Source organism: Octopus bimaculoides, chromosome 11 (assembly GCF_046866305.1).
Source record: "Octopus bimaculoides isolate indiv1 chromosome 11, ASM4686630v1, whole genome shotgun sequence".
NCBI classification, from domain to species: Eukaryota; Metazoa; Mollusca; class Cephalopoda; order Octopoda; family Octopodidae; genus Octopus; species Octopus bimaculoides.
Window position 1 is genome coordinate 83,372,223 of NC_142938.1, and position 21,946 is coordinate 83,394,168.

Here is a 21,946-nt window from a genome sequence, read left to right on the forward strand (position 1 = left end):
TGTGACACTGAAACCACATCAGCAGCTGAGGAAAGAGACCAGTAACTATCTTGTCCGAGTTTGTGACCACGAAATCAACAACATAATTAAGATGAATAATGAACTTGAGGGGAGGTATGAAATAAGAGCTGATACAGATCTCTGCCTAAGGAGCATTGGGAAAAATCTATTTATCAGAACAACAGGGAAAATGGACGAGTTCAGAGAGAAGATTGTGCATGGCTACTTGGCATGTAAAACTCAAACCACAGAAGGCACTGAACATGTCGAAAGTTTGGCAAGGAGTACGGACAAGTTTATGACATCCCTCTTTGAAAGCTATATCCATGCAATCTAAGAACAAGAGGTCCCCAACAAGTACCTACAGTATACAAGGCAAAAAACATTGACAGACAACATGTGCAGGCTTTACAAAATGAAGACTGAAGATATCAACCACAGTATTGCCAACTGTGAGAGAATGTCTTCCAGATATTATCTTCCCATGAGGCATAAAATACCTACAAAGTTGACCATATTTAGATTGATGGATTAAAAGAATATTGGTGGAACTTAAGAATTAAACCACCAAGTTAAAGCACAACCAGCCAGATATTGTCGTGTGGAACCAGAAAAAAAAATGTTCCATTGTGGAAATCAGCTGTCCCCTGGACATGAATGTGGTTAGAAAAATAGCAGAGAAAGAGGACATCTATGGACCATTGATAAGGAGTTTGCAAATCCAGTCTCCAAGATACACTTTTAGTTTCATACCTGTTATTAATGGAGCAACAGGATACATACTGACCCATTCTGGAGCAAAGTATGGCTGAACTTGGAGTCCTTGTTTCATATGTAACAAATGATCTCGGCATCTGGGAGTATAAAAATTTGCAAGACCTTCTTAAGATTTAAAGGACGCTGGTTAAAACAAGATGCTTTCCTTCCTAGCCTTGCGAAGAAGTTGGTGGTCAGTCGAAATTTACTCTGAAACTGAAATGAGCAAGAGAAATAATACTCTTAAGATTATAAATCTGGAAAAGTCGAGGACAAGAAACGTTTTGATTGAAATGCTGCAGCTTGGGATAAAATTTGAATAATGACAATGATTGGATTTTAATTTACAAAGTCACATTATAATTGAAAAAAGATACCATCATTTTGTTAAAATATTGACACACTAGAATATTAAAAAAATAAGAACCAGAAGTGCCAATATAGCTAAGGTTTTATGCAAAGTAGAATAGTATATGTGGTAGGCAAATTTATTATGCAAAAAACAGGCATTGGGTCAAGACTAAAAATGTGAAGATTTGGCAATAACTTAAGCAATAACTCGTGCAAATTTTACTGTGAATTTGTTATAGGTAGATTTTACTGTAATATATAACTCATTTTTGTATTATTCTATTTATTGTACTAATTATTTACTACTATTATATTTTATAACCTATTTTCAAATTTCTAATTATTAATTAATAATTAAAAAATGAATTTTTTTAAAGTGCAAAAAATATTTTGATTTTTAATAGAAGTAACAACTAATAAGGGATAGAAGTAATAACTTGTAATAAAATTAGTTTTAATAAAAGCTAATATTTTCTAAATCTAAATATCTTATTTGAAATTTTATCCTTAGCTGCAATATTTTAAGTAAATATTTTCTTGTCCTATACTTTACCAGATGTAAATCTTAAGAATATCATTTCTCTTGCTCGCATTTTTAATGCTTCATTGAACACACCAGAAACGCAACACAGTTAAAACTTTGGCATTGCTTGAAGTAGTAGTACACCTCTTCTTTGCTCCTGACTAAAAATAGATTTATCTTTCATTCCAGTTACCCCTTATTGACATTTGAAATGGATAACCAAAAATTTCATATTCACGTCGTAATGCTTTTCTTTTTTTTAAAAAAAAGGAGAAAATGTTGCAAAGATTTGCAACAACATTTGTGAAGTTTATGGTGATGATGATGCTGTAAATGAATCAACTGTTCAAAGGTGATTTGCAAAGTTTAAAGCTGGAGAGTTTAGCTTGGAAGATGACAGTCGCAGTGGAAGACCTTCAGAATTAGATGAAGATGTTTTGGAGGCAAAAATCAAAGAGAACTCAAATATCACGACTAGAGAACTTGCAGAAGAGTTGGAAGTTTCTAAAAATACGGCTCATGGAACACATAGTGAAGCTAGGATACATTTCTTGCTATAATGTATGGGTCCCTCACAAACTCTCAGAAAAGAATTGCTAGGACCGGTACTCCGTTTGTGATATGCTTTTGAAACGGAATGAAGGCAAGCCTTTTTTGAAACAACTTGTGACTGGAGATGAAAAATGGATTGTGTTCGAAAACGTAGTGCGAAAAAGATCCTGGAGCTTGTGTAAGGATCCCCCCAAAACAGCAACCAAAGACAAATACCAATGCCAAAAGAGAAGGTACAAAGTTTTACCTTGTATTTCTATATTTCAGGGAGGAGACCCTTTCTTCAAGACATTTAGAAAAAAGCGGTAGTTGGAAAAAGGTCGTTACTCAGGTGTGTGTGTGTGTGTGTAGTTAAAGCACATAGTTGTATACATATGTACTGACAGGAACCATAATCAGTCAAGAATTCCTTATACTAATCGATCGAGAATCTCTGGATTTAATCTGTTGACTCTATACATGTACGCATGTACAGAGAGAGAGAACGTGCATATGTGTGTAAGACCAATACTCTAGTAATTAGGGTATAAACCTCACGACTGTAAGGTCGTGAGTTTGGCTCCTGGATTGGACAGTCTTGCGCAAACTGTTTTCTTTCATCCTGACTCGAGTCAACCGAGATGAAATTAATATTCTTTCCTACTCTAGGCACAAGGCCCGAAATTTTGGGGAAGGGGGCCAGTCGATTAGATCGACCCCAATGCGCAGCTGGTACTTAATTTATCCACCTTGAAAGGATGAAAGGCAAAGTCGACCTCGGCGGAATTTGAACTCATAACGTAAAGACAGACGAAATACCGCTAAGCATTTCGCCCGACGTGCTAACGTTTCTGCCAGCTCGCCGCTAAGCGTTTCGCTCGGCGTTAGATGAAATTAATATTAGCCAAGTAATGATACAACTTTGTCTCCCTCCGCTGTGTCAAAGGGTGGGAGAGTCAAGAGGCTGTTTGTGACTAGAGAAGCACCTAAAACAATTTGTGAAAACATACTACATGCTACCAAGCCATACTTGTTTGCGATTGATAGCAGGGGTAGATATAGACCAGATATTCACAATGTGTTGACCGCTTGCTACCTTTCGCCTACTTGATCATTTCTAAGGTAGCCATAGAGAAGACGTTTGTATAAAGAAGAAAAATTTCAGATTGTACAACAAAAAATATTTAAAAGTATATTTTTTAAAATGTCTTTCTGAACGACGTGTCTCAAAATTCAACTTATAAGTAATTAATCCCTTGGATTAATATAAATAAAAATAGAAAGATGTCTGCAGGACACGAACCACGCAGCTTTCTGTCTTTATTCCATCCAAGCAATATATCATAAGCTATCATTTGTAGTTGAATATAAGGCGGCTAGCTGGCAGAATCGTTGGCATTTCGTCTGACTCAACGTTCTGAGATCAAATTTCCCCTTTCATCCTTTTGGAATCGATAAATTAAGAACCAGTTAAGCACTGGGATCGATGCAATTGACTATTCGCTTCCTACAATATTTCAGGTCTTCTACCTAGAGTAGGAAGGCTTCTTTCTAGCTAAAAAGTGCTTCAATACACCATTAATAAAGGCTTATTTACATTTTTGTATATGTATTGTAAATATAATACTAAAATGTTTTTACAATTTAATATTTTCTATGCTTGTTTTCATAAAATATTCAATAAATGGCTGTGAGAATCGCCGATTTTCTTAAAATACTGACATAATGAAGTAGAAAATCTAATTTAGATTTCCAAATAATTAATAATTGAATATTTGATTTTTGTGTAGGAATGAGGGCCAAAATGAAAAAAAAGAAACCTAATTCTTTATATTATATTATTATTAAAAACATATAAAAAGAAAGCTTTAATTATATCAAAGAAGTAAAGTGATTTCTTACCCCCAAAACACGGATTTATTTAAGAATTAAAATAATTACATTCTTCATATTCTGGAGAAATGTCATTATTCGCACGTTTTCATCTTTCACTATTTTCTTTATAAACGTTTCTATTCAACGGGAAAACAAATGTAATTGAATGTTTTATTGTTAAATGCTCAAAATCCATATCGCAAACATCAAAATACACACACCAACCATTTTTCTTTTTTATTATTATTATTTTTTAGAATATGACATTAAACGGAAAGGTACACACCTTAAGAAAAATAGAATTGAAATGAAGATCAGCAATTGTTTTCGCAATGATTCGGGAGAAATACACTAATAATTTGCAGTCGTTTGACTTCAGAGAAGGCGGCGAAGTTGAGAAAGAAATTTAAAACAGTTTATAAAATATTCGCGACACAGTTGCGTCCAAATTCCGCAATGACAAAAGCAGACGAATTTCAAATTTGGGAAATTGTTTTTCGAAACATCAATATTTTAAATCTTTGGTTATACACCAGCCAAGTTTGATTGATCAAACCATTTTCACGTAGGCGTCAATGTTTTTATGGCAACACAGTTAATTACTCGTAGCTGGCCTTTGCCTTTTATGGCAATATAGTTGGGTTCTGATCCTAAGCAGCGGATCTGAGCGAGAGGATTCGAAATTCAGTAGAGACCTTGGCTGGTGTGTAACCAAATTGTTAGTGACTTGAATTTAGTTTTATGAATTTTCCCATCAAAATAGATCGGTCGAAAGTTCTGTAAGCATAACAAAATTTTATAAAAGTTGGGATTTCAAACTCCCAAGGAGAACAACCTCGAGTGCTACAGAGTTCTGTCGGTCAGTTCTGTGATAAAGTAGTCCCACTTTTTCTACTTGTTTTGTCTTTAATAACCATGCACATTTTTTAAAAATAAAAATAGCTAAAGTATTTTACGCAATGAATACTTGTAGCCATTTCTATCATTGCCTCTTGTATAATAAATATTTGCAGTTCTCCATCGCTGACCCTGGAGCGGATCATTGCAGACGCCATACCAAGCTTTAGAACTTGCAACAAAGGATTTGTTTCTCTTGACAAAAATTCCGAGTTCATAATATCACTAAAAACAAAGTCGCACACTAACGCAAGAAGTTCTTAAAGATTAGAGCCAAGATTCAGTAATGCTGCATATTTAGACATTCCTAGAAAGCACCAGTTCGAGTCATGTCGATTTTTTTTTCTTTTAGATACAAAAGTTCACACACTAGTAAAGGAAAAAATGTCAGATTTTTGGAGCCTCTGCCCACAATTCAGTTGTTTTGAAATCAAAAGTCGGTAGCCATATAAATTATTTTTTAGAGTTTGTTAATACGTGACAATTCTTTTAAATAAAATCTCGATTTGCAAGGCGAAAAGTAAACTGCTAAGATTTATTAACGATTTCAAAAATGAATTTCAATCTTTATTTTTCAATTTCAAAATTAAGGAACCAAACATCAATTCTCCAAATAAAATTAACAAGCACCCAATAAATGAACAGTTATTATGACCAAATTCAGCAACACTCTTAGAATAGCCTGCTGTTAACAACACATTTCTCCGAACTCTTTGATTATTTTCTTTCTATTTGTAAAAAGAAAATCTTTCCCGAAATATTGCAGCCTTCTTAAATAACTTTTATATTTGGTTAATGCATTATTTTTTTCTCTTTGCTTTCATTTATTGAGATCATCTGACATATTTTGCCCAACTCCTCATCAGCTTTACTCAAAAGGTTTTATATCATTTATTTATACTGAAATTTTAGTGCCTCTAAAAACAGAATTTGACATTTCTTTCAAACATTTTTGTCAACTACACATTTTTTTTATTTTTTCATTTTCTCTTTCATATTGCTTCAGTGAAGATGTAGAAAATTGTTCTACGAAGACAGGAGCTCTGTTCAACTTGTTTGACAGTTATGACATTGAATTAAAGTTATCAAGATTCGAGTTTTTATTTATTTATTTTAGAATAAAGTTTCAACTGAAAATACCCTAAATCAAAAATGATACTCGAGGAATATTTTTCTTCCATCTATCTTTGGAAAGAATAATTCTCGTACACGGATATGATAAAATCTGTTAAAATGTGTTGACAAACTTAGGCCTCGAAAGTTCTTGATGTCTATGATTGTCAAATCACACAGAAATAATATTTAGCTAACAATATATAATGACCTCATCATCTTTTGTTGTTTTTTTTTTCTTTTCGTCATAGTATATCTAGATAGAACTATAAGCGCAAGCAGAATTACCAAATGGTTAAGAAGCTCGCTTCGCAACCACAAGGACCCGGGTTCGACTCCACTGTAGGAAATTTTGAGCTATATCATTTTTTTATAGTCTCGGGTCGAGCGATACTTTGGTCGACGGAAACTGTATAGAAGCGTATCGGGTGGGTTGTAATTCTAAAGAGACAGCCTTGTCACACTTGTTCTGTCTATGAATTGCATTAAGGGTACAGATGTCTGTAGTAGCACGTTGACTGAACAACTGAATCCTCGTCGTTGAACGATGGAAACCCACAACTGCTGCCACCACCACACTATCTAGGAATATGAATCCTATGAGTGTAGTTGGGGTTAACTGATTATTCGGAGGAGATGTGGGAGCTATTTCTTCCACGTTATGCAACCATTGTCTTTTACCGCTGGAGGCCTTTTCTCCTATTAACCACTTCCATGTGAAGCACACACACGCACAAATATTTAAAAATAATACGTGTGTGTGCGTGCGTTGCAACCCTGCTCGATATGACCTATGGTTAAAGCTGTAACAGTTATCAGTTTGTATATTTACAACCACATTATGGAATATGATTTCCTTTTGGCGGGCTTTGAGTGAGATTTAACTGTAATTCGTAGCATGTCACTCATATACGTGTGTCTGCGTGTTATGTCGGTCTCCTTCACTTACCACTCTTGCCCCAACACAAGTTTGACGGGGTTATTTATTTCCATACACTGCCTCCTGCATGGAACGACTAAACTCTTACAAGATGGACAAACCAAATAAAAACAACCAGAGAGAAAAAAAGGGTGAATCTCCTTTGTGAGTCATACCGTCTCATAAGAGTCGGTTTTCTAGTTTGTGTGACGTTCATATCACCCTCTGGGCGGGACGCTGGTCATTGTAGGATTACTCATTTTTGCCAGCTGAACGCTTGAGGCAACATGAAATGAAGTGTTTTCCTCAAGAACACAAACATTGTCCGGTTCAGGAATCGAGACCACAATCTTACGATCATAAATCCAACACCCACTCCCTAACCACTAAGCCACACGTTTTTACGAACACCAAATGTAAACACAGCCACAATCTTATAAAACAGAGCAACAGATGTTCAGATAATACAAAAAAGACTTTTTTTTTTCAGAATTTTTATTCCAGTTTATTATTATTTTTTATTTCCAGCTTGAAACGCGTGAGATCTTTTTGTATTTTCGTTTTCTCTCCTTCTTCTTCTGTATGTTTCTATGAAAGATCGTTTCTTGCAGAAGAATTCTTCAAGGGCATTTGGTAGAGACTTGATATCTTCTGCTCTTTCTCGATGTTATCGTTGTACCACTTACACAAAATATTGAGCTGGAATAAATATATAAAACGTATATGAAATATCCATAATGATTATTATTTTTGAAAAGTACAATTAGGCCGCGAAAATTCTTGGCGTTAATGGTTGTCAAATTCCTCACAGAAATAAGAATATTTAGCTAACAATGTATAATGACCTCACCATTTTTTTGCTTTTTGTTATAATATATCTAGATAGAACCATATTCACAATATTATCAAATGGTTAAGAAACTTCCTTCGCAACCACAAGGACCCGGATTCGACTCCACTGTAGGAAATTTTGGCCGGTATCATTTTCTATAGTCTTAGATCGAGCCATACCTTGGCATTGAAAGTATTTGTTTTATCTAGGATGTGTGCGCTGCCTAGTAGTGTTATTTTTGTATGTTATATATACTTGTAAACCCTGGTGTTTCTGTTATGTATTTATCTGAATGTTTTTACCATACCCAATGCGCCTACTATAATAGGAATTGTTTCCATTTTAGGTTCCACATTCGTATTATTATTATTATTATTATTATTATTATTATTATTATTATTATTTGATGAAAACTCAGCTTATTTTGCTGGATATGATGGAAAGTGTCAGCTGTTCACACCCAGCAGACTAAGGTGACACTTGTTTACTGATCATGCTTCAAGAACCCTATGGAGAACTCTTGCAGTTCCAAGCAATGATGATTTTTGTAGGTGTTCTATCTTTACATTTGCGCCAATCTTTTCTGAGCCATGCTGGTAGTTGAGTGCTGATATTTCCAAACGCACCAATCACTACACGTGTCACGTCCACTCACTTCATTGCCCACAACCTGCGATTTCTCACTTCAAATCGTCATGGATGTTCAATTTTTCTTCTTCTTTCTCTTTGACCTTGCTGTCCCCGGGACATGCAATGTCGATTATCATGCAAGTTTTTTTTTTCTTTTTTGTTCACCGCAATAATGTCAAGTTTCCGATATCTGATCTGACGATTACCCTGAATCATTACGTTCTACAGGATTTTGCAATCCTCATTCTCAATAACTCCTTCTGGAATTTGGTCATACCAAGTCTTTGCTCTTTGTAGGCCATGATTTCCAGAGACCCCAATGGATCGTCCTTTCCACATTGTCATGATGTCTTTTGTATTCGCATTTTATTAATTTCGGGCATTCACTAACAATGCGCCATATGGTTTCACCTCTCTCGCTACACATTCTGCATTTGTCGCTCTTGGTAGTGTTGTAAATTCTGCACTTCACATAGTTCGTCCTTAACGCTTGTTCTTGTGCCACAAATATAAGTGCTTCTGATCCTCATCATCACTATTATTATTGTTATTATTATTATTATTATTATTATTATTATTATTATTATTGTTATTATTATTATTGTTATTATTTATTATTATTAGTATTATTATTATTATTATTATTATTATTATTAGGGCAGTGTGTGGGCAGAATCATTGTATTTCTTTCGGTTCTTTACGTTCTACGTTTAAATCCTTCCAAAGCAATCTTTGCCTTTCATGCTTGTGGGATTGATAAAATAAAGTACCAGTCGAGTACTGGGGTCGATTTCATTCTCTAATCTCATCCCACAAACTTCATTAATTGTGCCTATCTTAGAAACACGATTTCTTACGGAAGCGACCATCAAAATACCTTACAACAGTATATAATTGTTGATCGTTACATTCTGAGTTCAGATCCTGCTGAAGCCCACTTTGCATTTCATCCTTCTAGAGTCGATTATGTATAGTAGCAATTATATACATGCATATGATATATATATGTGTGTGTGTGTGTGTGTGTGTGTGTGTGTGTGTGTGTGTGTGTGTGTGTGTGTGTGTGTGTAATATATATATGTATGTATACATATATCATATATAAACATATATATATATATCATATATACATATACACATATATATGTATATATATGTGTGTGTATGTATGTATATGTATATATATATATATATATATATATATATATATATATATATATATACATACTAAGTTTAGGTTAGTTAAAAATTGTTTGTGACATATTTCAATTGCTGAAAAGCAAATTCACTGCAGTTATCACGGAGAAAATCTTTCTCTTATGTTAAAAAGGTGTGAAAACACCACATCTGTTCACTGTTGCCATCTATCGGAATTCCGAGACATCGACGTTTCTAGCTCCTTAGTTGATATCAATGGGAAATACCTAAGAGTGGCAACTTTGGAATTTATGAAACTCGCTTTATTTACCAAGTTAATAAAATTGGGATATATTACAGAAAGTGTAATGATATTAATAACTTTAATTTAAAAAGTAGCAACTCATTTCTGTACAATCACTTGATCTTGGTATGACTTCTGTTGATCCCTCTCTATTGCAAGTATTCGATTCAGATATCACACTCTCTCCTAGTCCATAGACCTATAGATCATTATAGCTACATATTACCTGCATTAATCTCACCAGACCAGTCAAGAAAAGAGCTGCACAAGTTTTCGCAGTTCCCCCTTCCCTTGATGAGTTTAATGAAAAAGAAAATAAGGAATTAATTTTTCAAAATGTAACTCACTTTTCTTCACTTTCACCTTGAAATATTTGAAAACTCTCCAGTTTCCAGTCGTCAGAAAATATGATATTAATAAGGTTGTCCGTTTCATCGTACTCTAAATCAACATATTGTAAATGTCCTACATCAGTTCGCGATATCAAGAAATGGACAAACTTTTCATCGGGACTTACTAAAGTATTGTGACTAAAAGAAATAATAGAGAATTGTAATTTACTTTAAATATCTGTGAATTATATAAATGCTTGAAAAAGAAAACGTTTGAGCAATGCAAGTGAGAAATTATGTTAAACATGTAAAGCAGTGTCAACAAATGAAAACAAAACGAAAATATATTGTAATACCTTACATGGGTTATTTAATTAGCCTATAATATTTCGGAAAAGATTCACCTTTACAAATAAAAGGAAGAAATTAATCAAAATGTCCGAAGACATGTGTTGTTACTGACAGGCCATTCTAGTGAGATCAGAAATGCACATATCGTCAGCCACTAAGGAACATGTCCAACTAGTTAAAGTCAAGCAACTGACATGCAAATCTGTGGTATTGAGAAGAATATTTGCTGTAGCCCATCTTTTATACCAAGACAAAACAATGTACATGATAATACTTCCATTCAGTTAAAATCAAAAACCATGAGAGCCACTGTCTAGTACTGCATTCGGGCATTTATTTATTGATTTATTATTATTATTATTATTATTATTATTATTATTGCCTTTGCACAGCTTCTAACGCTGGAGATGTACTACAGTGTCAGCTGTTAACTACCAGTGAACTAAGGTAACACCCCTTATTTTTCAAGCCCCTTCCAGAGTATTCGAGCGGTTCCAAGCAGTGCTGTTTTCTGCATGTGCTCCACCCTTATTGCAGCCCCTATTTGTTCCACGTACTTCTCAAGTTTTTTACTCACTGTTCCCAGGGCTCCGACAATTATTGGTATTACTATCACCTTTTTCATCGACCACAACTGCTTAACCTCCCAAGCTAACTTGTCATATCTCTCGACTTTTCTTTCTTCTTTATCGCATACCTTGCTGTCAGCTGGGCATTCTACATCTATGATCCAGCATAGTTTGTTTTCTTTCTCAAGACTATATCTGGCTTATTATTATTATTATTATTATTATTATTATTATTATTATTATTATTATTATTGTTATTATTATTGCTGTTATTATTATTATTATTGTTATTATATCATTATTATTATTATTATTATTCAGTAGTTTTATTTTTATAACGTGCTTTCACAAATATATATAACATACAGAAAATTGCACTACTGGGTACTGCACACATTCTACGCAAAACACTTTCAATACAGTAAACATAAGAGCACCACAGCAAACCACAGCACATACCCAAGGCGCACAGAGCTGCGCTCGGTAGTGAAGTGAAAGCACGTTATAAAAATAAAACTAAACTACTGAACAATAATAATAATAATAATAATAATAATAATAATAATGATATAATAATAATAATAATAATAATAATAATAATAATAATAATAATAACAGCAATAATAATAATAATAACAATAATAATAATAATAATAATAATAATAATAATAATAATAATAATAATAATAATAATAATAATAACCTATCATAGTAGGTGCCTTAGGTATAATAAAAAAATATTCAGACAAATACATAACAAAAATAGCAGGACTTACAAATATATATAACATACAGAAAATTGCACTACTGGGCACTGCACACATTCTACGCAAAACACTTTCAATACAGTATTTGTAAGTCCTGGTATTTTTGTTATGTATTTGTCTGAATATTTTTTTATTATACCTAAGGCACCTACTATGATAGGAATTGTTTCTGTTTTTAGATTCCACATTCGAGTTATCTCTATTTCCAGGTCTTTGTATTTTGAAAGTTTTTCCATTTCTTTTAGAGAAACGTTGTCATCTGCTGGTATTGATACATCAATTAGAAAGCATTTTTTTTCTTCATGATCTTTGACAACTATATCTGGTCTATTTGCCTTAATTTCTCTATTTGTGTGTATTGGCATATCCCAGAGTATGGTTGCTTTCTCGTTTTCTGTGACCTTTTCTGGCGTGTGTTTATACCATCTTTTTTCTGTTGTTATTCCATAGTGTTGGCATAGCTTCCAGTGTATATAGGTCCCAGCTCTGTCGTGTCTGTGAATATATTCCTTCTTAGCCAGGACTGGGCAGCCAGAGATAATATGATTTATTGTTTCTTGTCGATCTCCACATATTCTACAGTTACTTGTTATATTTCTTTTCATTATGTGTTTTTGGTAATTTCTTGTGGGGAGGCTCTGGTCTTGTGCAGCAATTAAAAATCCTTCAGTCTCTGCTTTGAGTCCTGAGCTTCTCAGCCATTGCTGGGATTTTTCTCTGTCTATTTCTTTCGCATTTAGTTTAACCCAGTATTTACCATGTAGGGGCTTTTCTTGCCATCGTTTTATCATGGTCCGTTGCTGTTCTAGTTTTAGTTTGGATTTCATTTGTTTTATAGCTTTTGTTGTTTCTTCTTCTTCTTCTTCTTCGCATTTGTTAGGTAGATTGATTTCTTGTTTGTATTTGTCAGCTTCCTTAAATACTGAAAACAGTTGTTTGTTTTGCTCGTGTTTTGTGGCTATTTGTATTAGTTTCCCTTGCTTCTGGAATAGGTATTTTTGCAGTCCTATGGTGGTTATTTTATAATAGTTTTCTAGCTGTATAAGACCCCTGCCACCTTCTGTGCGTTGTATATATAGCCTTTCTATGTCAGATTTTGGGTGGTGCATCCTATATCCTGTCATTATTTTTCTTGTTTTTCTGTCTATTTTAGATAGTTCGTTTAGTGTCCAGTTAAGGATGTTGTAGCTGTAGCTTATAACTGGGACAGCTAAAGTGTTGATACCCATTATCTTGTTTTTAGCATTGTATTATTATTATTATTATTATTATTATTATTATTATTATTATTATTGTTATTATTATTATTGTTATTATATCATTATTATTATTATTATTATTATTATTGTTATTATATCATTATTATTATTATTATTATTATTGTTATTATTATTATTATTGCTGTTATTATTATTATTATTATTATTATTATTATTATTATTATTATTATTATTATTATTATTATGTCATGCCGTTTCTACTACCGTTCAGTGGTCGTGAAGCTCCACTCTGTTCTGTCTCTCCCTCACGCAACTGAGCAATTTACTGGATTCTTCTTTCTTATTACCAACAGTAAGACCATCCAGTATCTCTGTCTTCTATGGTTTCTTCTTCCTCTTCACAGTTTCCCCATTTGTCAACTCTGTTTACGAAAGCACAAACATGAATTTATAGACACAGAATTACAACCTGTGAGCAATGTACATGTTTTGAACTTAGCTAATGTGTGTCTGCAGGAATAAATGTGAATGAAATCGATAATTACTCTGTCATTTCCAGGCGTTCAGAAGTTCCTTTTGTTCCAGTCAATGTAATGAAGATTCGACCATCAATTGTGCTTTTCCCAGATATAGTCACTTGATAATGGTAAGCTAAAGTAAACAGAAGATATATACAGATTAGACATAAAGCAAAGAAACACAAAATACGATGAAATACACATTATATTAACATTTAAATGCAGTGTCTAACTGAAAAGCAACGATAAGCCATTCCCGGATTTTACCAATTGGCGCCTCACTACCATCATTATCACCATCACTTGTTCTACTTGTGAGGTGACTCTGATAGGTGGAAACTGTGCGAAAGCTATTGTACTGTGTGTGCACACACCGTGTATGTATATATATATATATATATATATATATATATATATATATATATATATATATATATATATATATATATACATATATGTATGTATGTATATACACACATATATATCTTTATATTTGTGTATGGCGTATATATATGCACATATGTATGCGTATATAAGTGTGTAAATATATATATGTATATGTGCATATATGGGTGTGTGCATGTATACGTGTGTGTGTGTGCGCGCTCGTGCGCGCATGTGAAGTCAAGTGGCCTAATGTCTAGGATATTGCTCTCACGATCTCAAAATCGTGGTCTCGATTCCAGATCGTTGATGCGTTGTGTCCTGGAAGAAAACGCTTCCTTTCACGTCGCTTCCGTCCATCCAATTGAAAATGAGTCTATCTGCAACAGACCGATGTCCAGATTAGGGAGAATGTTGACTTGCCAGTCAGATAAGTGCATTGGTATCATCTAAAAGCTACAACAATACAAAGAAGCGCAGTGTGACCAGCGGTGTACAACATCCGATAGTTTGGTTGATAGATAAGGTAGACAGACAGACAGACAGATAGATAGATAGATAGATAGATAGATAGATAGATAGATAGATAGATAGATAGATAGATACTGATGTAGCTATTTATATATCAAAATAAGCCACATGATATCAATTAGTTATGCAGTACGACCGTTTCAAGCGGCCCCATTTAATTGAACGATGCAATCATTACATCAATTTAAATGCAGTGCTATCTTCAGCTGCACAAAATATGGAATTTTTTAACAAGTAGGGCACAATAATATAATATTAATATTTATATAAGTATATAGTTTAAAGAATTATTATGGTAGACAATATAATTGGGGCATAATGTAATAATGATGAAATAGCCATATTTTTTTAACTGATTGAAAGATATGAAATATAATCATAATAGAAGTTAGTCAGAACTTACCACAATAGGGTTGAGTGTCAAAAGTTTGCAGCATATGTTTACCACGACCCAATACTTTTTCAGCATGGAAACCCAAACGTCCTAACTGGCCATGTTTATGGAAACATTTCCCAGATTTGATATCATGTACATCAGAACAGCTATAGCTATTAAATGGACAGGCACTGTTTATCGATTCGGTGTATAGCACTTCAGCTCTTTTGTGACTACACATGAATGCAGCCTTTGCACCTGCAAAATGTAAAGGATTTCGTTTTACTAAAAACGTTTAAACATTTTTAAATATGGAAAGAAATAAAATTGTAAAGAGTTTTGTAATTTCGTTTCGCATACAAATATCGAAATATAATATCTCTGAACAGATAATCTAACATATTTCAGGAATTAATTCTAAGTAACTATGTATAATATTCATATTATACAATACATACCATGCAATGTAACATTCACATACATACGTATTTATACAGGATGTTCGAGATAAATTTGACGGTTCTTTTTTTTTATATCTCCCTTTTTGCAGGAACAGCTTGGTGTCGCACGCCGGAATTCATCTCTACACCTTTGAACAGGGTCTTAGACTCAGTTCAAACGGTTTTTGAAGCTGCTGGAGACTGTGGTCAAAGGGCTGGCTTGAGAGGATTGCTGCTAGAAAGTCATGTGTGGCAGAAGGATTCAGCTACTTGCTATACCTCCGGAAAGAGTCAAAAATGGTTGTCGGAAATTTTTTACAACTTCACCGGCCCCAATTTTTGGCCTCCTAAGATCTCCGATTTTAATCCCATTGATTACTATGTGTGGAGCACGGTTGAGAAAGACATCAACCGCTCCACCAGCAACATTGAGGCCGAGCTGGTGGCCAAGATTAAGGAAGTGCTCCAAGATCTTTCATAGAAGTAGCGAGGAAAGCATGAGCCAGGTTCCAGAGCCGTCTTCAGGACGTGGTAGAAGCTGAGCACGGCTCAGGACGTGGTAGAAGCTCTTTTGAATAAACTATTATTCCTCGACCACAATCTAATTGTTATTTTTTAATTGTTTGAAAATACTTTTATTTTGGAATAGGAAATTCTTTTTTTTTTTTCCTTTTATGCAAACTGTCAAATTTATCCCGAACACCCAGTGTATGTACACACACACACATATATATATATATATATATATATATATATATATATATATATATATATATATATATATATATATATATATATATATATATTCATATTTATATTCATATTTATATTTATATTTATGATACAGATAAGGAAATAATTTTCTCCTCAAACGCAGGATAATGCTAATAATATAGCATGAAAAGAATAAGCTATCCATATTTTGCAGAAAAATTGGTCAGTGAGAATAAAATTACTTCCTTATCTTTCAATACATCTCAACATTTCTAAAGCAAACTTTGTTTTCTTTAATCGTAAAGTTGAATTTTTAAAAAAAAATTATATATATATATAAACACACACATACACATTAATGTATCTTAACTTCTAAAACTGATGTTAATTTATCTTTTTATCCCTTCTTGTACCATTTTACGCCTTCCTTGCACCACAATGTGTACAAACATTGCACATCGCGTAGTGTTGAACAAGAGTTATTTTAGCCATCTGCAAACATATAAAATTTTCTTGAGGTTTCAATATTTTCGTCGCATTCCTGCGACCTGGTCGCTGACGTAGTCCCACGCAATTGCTTCAACTTTAACACACTCCTCTAAGATGAAGTCATTTGATAAAAACTAAATCAACTCTAGAATTAAACTTTAGTTTGATGAAAATAAAATGTTGCATCCCTGAGTCATTAATATAATGTCAGTCAGCAGAACCGAGAGTCAACAGTTTGCAAAGAGTCAATAGAACTTTGGTGTGTTAATAGATTGTTCCGATCTAGTGATGGACACGTATTGACTCAGTACACTTAGTTATAAATATATATATATCTATACATGCATACATACATACATACATACACATACACACATACACATACAAATACATATATATATTTATATCTATATATATCTGTATATATATATATATATATATATATATATATATATATATATATAGAGAGAGAGAGAGAGAGAGAGAGAGAGAGAGAGAGAGAGAGAGAGAGAGAGAGAGGACCACAAAATCCTGCTGAAGAAACTGACCAACATTGGAGTCCGTGGAAAGCTGCTGCAGTGGATAAAGTGTTTCCTGACTAACAGAACCCAACATGTTGTGTTTGGGGGAATGCGATCCAGCTCAGCCAAAGTCAGTAGTGGTGTCCCACAAGGTACTGTATTGGTCCCACTCCTCTTCATTATTTACACCAATGGCATAGTAGACGTCACCAAACATTCTACATTGAAAATCTTTGCAGATGATTCCAAACTCCAGAAAGCCATAAACAGCAAGAGAGACCAAACATGCCTTCAGTCAGATCTGTTTGCTGTTGTCCAATGGGAGGGGGGAAAAAACAATATGCTTTTGAATGAAGATAAGTTTGATTTGATCCACTTTGAAAAAGAAGATACTCTGATATTACCATATGCTCTTCCCTCGGGCGACTTAGTGTCATCCAACAACACCAGAGACCTTAGAGTAATTGTTGATAACAATCTAAGCTGGAGTTCTCCACGTAAACACCAAGGTTGACTTGGCCCGCAAGATGTGCTCCTGGATTCTGAGAACTTTCCGGTCCAGAGATGCCTACACCGTCATCCTTTCTCTACTCTACTTTTGCTCGACCCTTCCTTGAATACTGTTGCCCATTGTGGTCCCCCACCCCCATGCGAAGCAACTCATTATGAAAGTAGAAGCACTCCAGAAGTCAATAACAAGAAAGATAGACGGCATGAGAAGCATTGACTATTGGGGTCGACTAAAAAAATCTCAATCTCTATTTTCTCCAACGCCCCGGGAAAGCTGTTACAACCTCTACAGCCATTACGACCAACAACGTCTATTAACGTCACTGCCACCACTACAACCCTGCCACTAACCACATCACTTACAACTACCAACACTGCCATCACCACGCTATTAACGTTACAACCATCTCCAACACCAACACCAGTAACATCACCACTACTACTCCAAACCATCATCACTACCGCTACCACAACACCACAACCTCATACCACTATTAATAACACCACCACTACAATAACCATCACTTACAACAACGACCACTCTACCATGAATAACATTATTGGTTCGCTTACCGGGTTTCAATTTATTGAGTAAACCAACAATACCACCAATGATTGAACCTGGTATTTTATATTCTGTACATCCAGGTTGATACCTTCCACCATTCGGATAGAAATCTACATGGCCACTTTGACCGTTTATGCCAAGACCTAGACCCAATACGTAACCAATATCGGTGTGTATGACGTCAACAAATTCAGCATCGGTCGGGTCAAGACGAACCTTCGATCCAGTGTGTTCAAAGTAAGGCGCCGAAGGATCCAAACCTTTTCGAATGATAAAAGAAAACTCACGAATTAGAACCAGAAGTAAAAAGAAATATATAAGATAACGAAATACAATAAACAGATTGATATATAACAGACATATTCCAATACTTTTCTCGATCACTTCTACACTTTCTAAGCTTGAGCATTATAACCATGATTTTTTTTTTAAGATGTAGGTCCGAGAGTACAAGTGACGTGATTATCTGGAAATGATGATGTCTCCGAACTATCCCGTCAGTTTCACTTTTCCATCACCCGGTTCAAGGAGGCCGAATTTTAACCGACCTCGACAGAGACAGTGGGGCGGACCTGAGGCACGCTCCGATTTCTATTGTTTAATCAGAAAACAGTGGCTATTCGCACGACAAAACATCAGCTAACCCTGCAATAGATAACGACATCGTAAATCCCTTATATGTTTAGCAGCTGAGGTATCCAATTTATAATGATATCACGAATCTCCTATATGTTAAGCATGTGAGGTATCACCATCTGTTGCATTAGGCTGTCACATCGACTCCGAGGAGGTACAGAACGATAAATGAAGTCGTTCGGACACACATAAGTTAGGTTTCCAATGTATTTAAATATGAAGGTGTGAGAAGCATCACATGAATGAACAACGCAAGAATCCAAGAGAAACTAACGGGGGTGTTCTGTATTGGTAAAAATCGTTTTAATAAATTTCGCAAAATGGAATATGGTTGTGTGCCAGAGGGAATGGGTGAAACTCTAACATGATGTGGATAAATTCAGTGATTGTTCCCTAATCCTGAAATGTGTGGCATCAGATACAAAATTAATGTTCTGGTTTTAAAACTCTTCTATATCAATTTTGACGTTCATCTGCCATGTTCTTTAATTCTTTGATTCCCTCAATGGATCGCGGCCGTGCTGGGGCACCGCTTTGAGGATTTTAGTTGAACAAAACGAACCCGGCACATATTTTAAGTCTGGTACTTATTCTATCGTTTTGAAGAATTGTTCAGTTATGAGGATGTAAACCAGCCAAAACTGGTCGTCATGTAATGAGGAGGAAAACACAAAGAATCGCACACATTACGAACACATAGGATGGGGTTCGACAGGCTTTGGCCACCATGTTCCTTTTAATATGCTTTTAATTAAAATATTTGCTGTTATGGCAGCTGTGGTTTGGTCCCACACTCAGCTATGCTTGAGCGAACCCTTGATCAAAAATGTTACACGTTGTTCCCTAATATGTGAATATGCTGCTTCTATAGCAAAATCTGGACTATTTCCTATACATTCTCTTATCCCCTTATCGGGAAGGTAGATCGAAAGCTAGGCTCTGTTGCTAAGACGATCTAATAAAAAATCTATACATCAGCGCGAAAACTTCTCAGCAAACATCTCCAGTTTAACAAATGATTTACAAACACAAGAAACACTTTAAAGAAATCATTACCAGAAATTCTTGCCAAATTCTCCAGCCTTTCTCCAGCGTAACCAGCAATATGAGCGCCAAGACTGTGTCCAATTAAATGCATTGTCTGTGGAGTGCTTGCCGTTTGATTCTGAATGTAGTTAATTAAAAGTGCAATCTGCGCTCCGACGACGCGACAGTTAGATGCTGCACGAGCGTATGTTACATCAGATCCATTCCTCCAGTCGACCACAATAACATTGTAATCGCCCTAGAATTAGAAATAATACAGCTAAGAGTAAAAAGGAAATTAGCAGACTTGGCATGGTTTTAGACCTCTAATTCATAAACAGGGAATGCAGTTCCGCTAAATAGTTTTCCATTATACGCCTCGCTTCGATTAGACATTGATGGAACCAATCACATCGTGTAGAAAACTTTACTTTTATAGACTCTGTTTTTCTTTGGCAGAACCGATTTCTCTTTGATTTGTTCGTAACATAAAGTCTGAAAATAAGTAATTGTCCCTGAAATGTCTCGGGGGGGGGGGGGGGGGGGAGACGTTTAAGTTTACATAAATGGAAGAGATCCTCAACGACAAAGTTAACTTGCGTGAATATATAACCTTTCTAAGTATATGTATATTCATACGTATGTCTGTGCATACATACATTCATCCATCAATTTATACATACATACATACACACGTACATACTTACGTACATAGATACATACTCACATACATGCATACACACACACATACACACATACATATATACATAGACACACATACATACATACACACATACATACATACACACACATACACACACACATACATACATACATACATACATACACACACACATACATACATACATACATATATACATACATATATATACATACATATATACAGACATATACTCATACATACATGCATATATACATACATACATATGCAGTTTGTCAACGAGAGGCAGGGAACATTCCGTATATACAAAATACATTGTTTAGTTAAGCTGGTATCTTGTTTATTAACACTCGAGTCTCAAGCCACTGCTATCATTAGCAGAACCGGATTCCTCGGTACTTCGAGATTTGTTTTATGTACTTTGAAGTGGATTTCTTCTTTTGTGCTTCACTATCGTTTTCTTTGACTTATTTTTATGTCTTTTAAGCTGTGTCTGTGGTTGCCATCGTTTCCTTTTCCTCTTCGTAAACTTTTTGGCTTCGCTATTCTAACCGAGTTTTCATTCGCTTTCAATCTATGTCTCGTTTTATCAGTGTCGTATAATTCGCTTTTCATAAGCAAATTTGAGAGTTGTCTTCGTTTTGCTTGCTGATTTCGTAATTCTCTAGAATTGTTTATCTGCACATCGCTTTTTATGAACATATTCAGTGGTGCTTTCGTTTCCACTTGATGATCTCGTCATCATAAATTATTTTGGAAAATATTCAATTTGATTATCACTCTTTATTGATCATTTCAATAGTTGTTCTATTAATACCTGTTGGTTGTATCATCATATCCTGCTTACTAAAAATATTACTTTTTTTTCTCTGCCTGTCCCTTACATTAACATGGCCTGTTTTTCTAAAGTTGCTATTATGCGTACTATGTGTTCAAAGCGGTGCCCCAGCATGGCCGCAATCTATTGAGGCATAATATATTTGTCATAAACTGTGTGAGGAGGTGGCTATTGTATTTTGTAACTAATAGCTCTGGAGTGAAATTTTTCAGGTTAATTACTCTAGTTACTTAGTTACCTTCTTTTGTCGCTCCGCCGGTGTTGATATTGCCGGGAATCCACTAGTTTTTCAGTCAATTTTTACCATCGAATATTTATCGCGTTTTCAAATCTACCCAGTTTTTGAAAATAAATCTATTCTGGTTTCTGCAATGTTTTTATTAGCTCATTTGTTCTATTCAGTAAGAATAATTACTACATAATTATGTTGCATTTTTCTGTGTACCATTTATTGTGATATTGTCTATTATTGCTCTGATTATATTTATATTTTCTCCTTTAAGTCCAAAATGTGCTTCGAGTGATACGCTGCGTTCGTTTCATCAATTTTATGGAGCGAGTGATTGTGTTATGTGTATCTAACTTTAAACGTCCTGCTTGTGGTTT

General features: G+C 34.6%; 1 protein-coding gene across 1 annotated transcript in view; it reads right to left on the reverse strand.

Annotated features, from left to right (window-relative positions):
- Positions 1-7,442: 7,442 nt before the first annotated feature.
- The window catches only part of LOC106878519 (pancreatic triacylglycerol lipase), a 17,646-nt gene continuing 3,142 nt past the window's right edge, over positions 7,443-21,946 (reverse strand). The window contains exons 4-9 of the mRNA XM_089360493.1: positions 19,851-20,079; positions 18,164-18,418; positions 14,944-15,174; positions 13,653-13,758; positions 10,216-10,398; positions 7,443-7,664 (exon numbers count right to left, since the gene is read on the reverse strand). Coding sequence (XP_089216619.1) covers positions 7,586-7,664; positions 10,216-10,398; positions 13,653-13,758; positions 14,944-15,174; positions 18,164-18,418; positions 19,851-20,079 — 1,083 coding nt within the window. The 3' untranslated portion in view covers positions 7,443-7,585. The remainder of the gene's footprint in view (positions 7,665-10,215; positions 10,399-13,652; positions 13,759-14,943; positions 15,175-18,163; positions 18,419-19,850; positions 20,080-21,946) is intronic.